Raw genomic sequence first — 5937 nt, 5'->3', positions numbered from 1 at the left:
GGCGCCGAGAGCGATGCCGTAGCGCCCGACGAGAGCGAGGCCGTGACGCCCGGCGCGGAAGCGGCGGCGGTGGAGGAGTTGGCGGCGGCGGCGGTGGTGGAGTTGATGGGCAGCGGCGGTGGTGGTGGCGGCGGCGGAATTGGAGGTGGCGAAGACATGGTCGAAACCCGGGTACCTGATACCAAATTGGTAGGACTAGGGTTCCTACCGGCTCTACTCCGTAGGTTATACGGGCAGAACAGCGAGGGTTGGGGGCGAGGGCGGCGGCTCCGGCGTGTTGGCGCCGTCGCGAGGGAGAAGAAGGGCGGCGGCGGCTAGAGCAAGGTGCGGCTAGGGTTTCCGGCTCCTCTGGAGCCGGGCAATATGATAGAACTATCTTTATTGCTTGATCTCAAACGATGTCTTACAACTAGTATTTATAACTTTAGCCTAAGATAACTTGCCTAAAATAACTTGCCTAAGATAACTTGTGGGTCAAGCCCCTAATACTAATGCCCGGTGGGCCTCTTCCTTGTATAGACCAAACCGGTCATAACAGTAGTACTCCTTCCGTCCCAAATTACATGTCGTGGAAATAGATAAAAACAGATGTATCTAGAACTAAAATACGTCTAGATACATCCATTTCCAACAATAACAACAACAACAACAAAGCCTTTAGTCCCAAGCAAGTTGGGGTAGGCTAGATACATCCATTTCCATGACAAGAAATTCCGGACGGAGGGAGTACTTAATTACAATTATCTTGGTAACTTCATATATCTAAAATTCTCTTGCTAAACTGCAGCTGGCTTACCTCCCGTACAGAAGGCGAGATATCATGTTGGATAATGAAAGCAATGAATTACTCACTCCTGGCGAAGGATTTGGTGTGACACCTGAAGACTCTTCGAAGGAGGAGAAAAAGAACAGGAAAGGACTACTTAACTGGTTCAAAATTCGGGTATGCAAATATGGCATTTCTTAATAGTGTATGGTTCCTGCATATATTCAATTGTTCTTTTGTGTAAATGCAAGTGGTATCAAATAAAGAAAACCATCTGTTTTCTTAATAAGAAAATAATCCATTCACATGGTACATTTTTTTCTTCTTATTCTCTTTTCCAGAAACGCGATGGTGGAGCTTCTACTCTAACAAGTTCAGAATGCGATAAGTCCAGTTTGACTAAATCAACTGCTCCTTCAACACCTATTGGGGAGAGTCTGAATTTTCCTGCAGAACCAAGAATATCAACTTCGTTGGTTAATGAGAGTGAGTCAGCTGATATGCTGAGCATTGGCCATGGGGATTTTCCTTCTGATGGTCTTACTGGAGAAGAAGCATCTCTGGTAGGAAACATTATCTTTTAGCAAGACCAAGCTTTATCAGGTGGAAAATGTCCAGTTGCACACTGCACGAAATTTGATATGTGCAATGCACAAAAATATAGTCTCACTTTGAAAGTATCGCATGCAGACATGTGATGAGTACTCAATTAGCATTTCAAATTGGGGCAAATTATTTCCTGAAATTCCTTAATACTTAATAAAATAATTTTTATGTAGTATATCATATTTCAGAAAATAATAATCAAGTTCTGTGCATGGATAATAGTTTATATTTTGAGAACAAAATATTACAGGAAAACATTGTACTCCCTCCGTCCGGAATTACTCGTCCAAGAAATGAATGTATCTAGATGTATTTTAGTTGTAGATAGATCCATTCTTATTCATTTTTGTGACTAAGTAATTCCGAACGGAGGGAGTACTACATAGCAGCTACTATCTATGAAGAAGACTAATATAGTTTCTAAATTGAACGGTTATTTGTTAACACTTAAACTAAGATACAGCTACCTATTTTGGACCACATGGGATTAGTCATTCGTGTTCTCTTCTTATTTATTTTCAGTTCATTGTGGTGCGTCTAACGACATTCTTTCATGTGTGGTGTGATCACAGGCGAGCACAAAAACAATCGACCATGTTGACTTACTAAGAGAGCAATTAAAGATTTTATCAGGGGAGGTTGCACTTCATACAAGTGTTCTAAAGCGCCTCACTGAGGAAGCTGGAAGAAACCCGAATAGTGAGAAAATTCAGGTAATCTCTTGTCTGATTTAGGACTTAATGTATTGTTAGTTGTTACATGATTTTCATCTCGTGAAGCTCAATCTTTTGGCATTTGAAGATGAAAATGAAGAAGATCAGTGACGAAATTAAGGCAAAGCAGCAGCAGATATCATCTTTAGAAAAACAGATGCCTCATTCCTTGTCAAATAGTCAAGTGAAGGTTGACAAGTTAGATCTTTCACCGGTAATATTCTATCATCATCTTGGTCTTATACTAATACCTTTCTGAACATTCCGTGTACCAATATGATGGTTTTATTTGTTTTGCAGTCTTACGGGGAACTACTTGAGCAACTTAATGAGAAATCTTTCGAACTCGAGGTACTTAAATCGTGTATGGTACTCCGCCCTTTTGTTGTTGTCCCATATACTAGTATTAATTCACACCTGTTGCTGCTCTTTTCTTTTTTGCTCTTCATAGTTTGTCATTTTCAATTGCTTGAGTAGGCTAATATTGTGGGTAAGTAAGGTGGAGGCGTGAAAGAAACGAAGAACATTGTTGTACCCTTTGGAATGTATTATCCCAATTGTTCTAGTATACTAATATTGTGGAGTTGTAGTAAGTTTGATTCGTGAAACAAAAATTAAGAACATGTCAGAACACAAGTTGATGAATATTTGGGTAAAATATGAACTCCATTCGGGTTTGTTAGGTTTGTTAGGCCCAATATAGATTCAGTTTTGTGTGGATTAATTGTGCACCTCTAGATACAGCTCTGCGCAGATCAAGTTTTTTTCTAGTTTTTTGAACAGCTTCTATGATATGAGTGTGTCAGACCAAGTCTTGGCCACTAAGCCTGATTTGCTGTTTCTTATTGCAGGTGAAGGTAGCAGATAACAGAGTAATACAAGAGCAGCTACAGGAAAAGGTTAGATGTACTAGAATTTGCTTCCTTTTCTTGTAAGTGCAACAGTATAACTATGACGATCAATTCATACCACTTATTTGAATTTATTGTGTTACAGACAACTGAGTGCATGGAATTACAAGAGGCAGTTGCTTGCCTTAAAGAACATCTTTCCCAAGCTCTTCAAGCTAAGGATTCACTGTCAAATAGCATTATGATGCAGAATAGTTCAGGAGTAAACCATGAAGAACAACACAGTGATCAAGAAAAACCAGTTTCCAGGGATATCTCTGCTGAACAACTGCAAAAGGAACAGCAGGTTTGCTTGGCTGCGCCCTTGCTTGCACTTTATTCATAACTACGCCCAGGAGATACGAACCAGTTTATCAATTAGAAACAGAAACTTCTCCTTTTAACCATCAGGTCCTACTTCTGCCATATTTTGGAACTTCATTGTGCTCAGCAAACACGATTTTTAATTTTATTTTGCCTTCAAATTAGTTACATAGGTAACACAGCTGCTATCTCTTAAGACTCATCTATATCATCCGGAGACAACACTAAAGACAAGTTGTTGTCTCTTATATCTCCTGAGTCTCGTACCCAAGCCATATCTCTAAAGCCCAACTACTATAATGTTAGCTGTTATCTCTTTTATCTCTCGAGTCTTATGGCTGAGTTATCCCATCGCTCAACATTTTTTAATAAGCTTCGTCAACAGGTTGCCACACTTTCTCTTCACATGTGCGAAAAACTGACAAGATAACTGACATCACACCATTGAGCATTTCCTAAGGTTTCTTGTCGTATTAATGGGTTGCTAACACTAAACTCTCCAAGGATTTTATCACATGTGTGCACACTTCATTCCCAATAAGTGAAACCTGTTGTAATGAATTTACTAATAAATAACGGTCTGATTCTGAGCTACGCAGGCAGATATCAAAAACAAACATTCTTATCAGTGTGAAAATCTGTCTTGACCCCGTGTCCCATGGTGAGGTCTGCATTAAACTGATTTGTTCAATGAGGTGTTCATTAAACTGATTTGTGCAACTAGGCAATTGCTCTTTCAAGTTTTGTGATGTACTCCCCGTAATATGCTACTCCCTCCGATCCATATTACTCGTCACACAAACGGATGTATCTAGCAGTGAAATATGTTTAGATACGTCCGTTTGAGCAACAAGTAATATGGATCGGAGGGAGTAGTATTTTTAATTATCTTCCCTAAGTGTATATTTTAGAAATGCCATCAACATTTATGAAGTCTGCTTATTTGTTCTACTGTTTCCTTTTTTCCCCCCTATCTTCAGTCACTTGAGCTTGGTGAGCTAAAGCAGAGGGTACATGAACTCACCGAAGTCAAAGCTCAACTCGAGGCTCGCAATCAGAAGCTATTAGAGGAAAGTACATATGCAAAAGGCTTGGCTTCGGCTGCAGGAGTGGAATTGAAAGCGTTGTCAGAAGAAGTGACCAAACTCATGAACCAAAATGAGAAGCTTGCTTCCGAGTTAGCATCGCAGAGAAGTCCAACCCCTCGCAGAGTAAGCAATGGACCAAGAGGTACTGCTAGGCGAGAGAGCATGAGTAGACGAAATGAACCAGCTAGCAGAAGAGATGGCAATGCAAGAGAAGAGAGGGAGAGAGCGTTAGAAACCATCCTTGCGGAGAAGGAACAAAAAGAAGCAGAACTCCAAAGGAAAGTCGAGGAATCAAAGCAAAAGGAGGCCTTCTTGGAGAGTGAGCTGGCAAACATGTGGGTTCTAGTGGCAAAATTGAAGAAGTCTCGTGGGGATGATGACCATGAGGATTTGGAGGCCAAATATAATGGCTCCTGAGTCCTAATCAAACGCTTGTTTTGGCTTGGGTATGGGCTTTTCTGTATGTATGCAAGATTGGTGGTATGGGTCGGTTTTCTTTGTGAATTAGTGTCGTCCCCTGTATATTCTTGGGCTAATCAAAGTTGTGAGTAGTAGTGGAGAGTGGTGTGCTAACAACTGCTGAGAGCTTCCTACCATTGCTGTAATGAGATTTTGGAATTCCTAGAACATGGTCGTGATAATGAAGAGAAACGTCTCTGGTGCCTGTACCAGATGTGAGATGTCTAACGTAGTAACTTGTTTTTCATCTGTTCGTCCTGCAATTGGATTGGAAGAATATCAAACTGGAATGTGTATATTATAGGAGAATGCCATGTTGGTTTTGTTGAAGGATAGTTGTATGATCAAAGCATAACCTCCTGTTTTCGGAAATGCCATGTTGGTTTTGTTGTGCTATGTCAGTTCTGAAAAATTCTGGACGCCTAAAAACAATCTGCTGTCCCATTTTGTTTGATTGTGTAGCTGGAGGGTCATATTCCTGAGACTGTCGTCGGGTCTTTGAAACTCAGTTTTTCCACGTCCACCATTATTGATGACATATGTATCCCATATCGTTGCTTGTTTTTACCACGTGTCTGAGGAGAGACGTGTAAAGTCGCTCAATTTTATTATTATTTCCTGAACACTGGGAGATTATGACGTGGAGATAAAGTTTGACATTTTGTTATATTCTCCCAGGATAGTGAGTTATGCGTTCTGTCAGTCTGTCACCACATGGTTTGTGCTTAGATCTTCATACAGACTGCATGCTGCACAAATAGAACACATGGATGCAATGTCTTGGTTGGTTAGCAATAAAACCGTGAAGGAGCTTAATATATGCATGATGCATATCTCTCTGGCTATATAAACCAGAGCTTCCCGGCGGTTGATTCAGATTGTACAAGAGAGATGGTTACTATTTGGTACTTCATTTTTTTATCATTGTTTTTCCAGAAAAGGGAAAGTGTTCATTGGGATAATGGAGAAGAACAAAAGCATATTGTGGTTCTGCTCATACACCATTTCAGGGCACATTGATAGTGATCTTCCGTCAAAGCAATGTCATCATGGCAGTTCCAAGAGGAAGTTCCAAGAGGAAGAAGGCGGCG

The 5937-nt window shown here is 40.6% G+C and overlaps 1 protein-coding gene across 1 annotated transcript in view; it reads left to right on the top strand.

Annotated features, from left to right (window-relative positions):
- The window catches only part of LOC119322718 (kinesin-like protein KIN-7D, chloroplastic), an 18592-nt gene extending 13416 nt beyond the window's left edge, over positions 1-5176 (top strand). The window contains exons 16-23 of the mRNA XM_037596222.1: positions 788-943; positions 1108-1329; positions 1945-2085; positions 2174-2299; positions 2386-2436; positions 2937-2984; positions 3082-3282; positions 4280-5176. Of these exons, the coding sequence (XP_037452119.1) occupies positions 788-943; positions 1108-1329; positions 1945-2085; positions 2174-2299; positions 2386-2436; positions 2937-2984; positions 3082-3282; positions 4280-4804 (1470 nt within the window). The 3' untranslated portion in view covers positions 4805-5176. The remainder of the gene's footprint in view (positions 1-787; positions 944-1107; positions 1330-1944; positions 2086-2173; positions 2300-2385; positions 2437-2936; positions 2985-3081; positions 3283-4279) is intronic.
- Positions 5177-5937: the final 761 nt, after the last annotated feature.

Source organism: Triticum dicoccoides, chromosome 6B (genome assembly GCF_002162155.2).
Source record: "Triticum dicoccoides isolate Atlit2015 ecotype Zavitan chromosome 6B, WEW_v2.0, whole genome shotgun sequence".
NCBI lineage: Eukaryota > Viridiplantae > Streptophyta > Magnoliopsida > Poales > Poaceae > Triticum > Triticum dicoccoides.
This window is presented reverse-complemented; position numbering and strand designations above follow the sequence as displayed.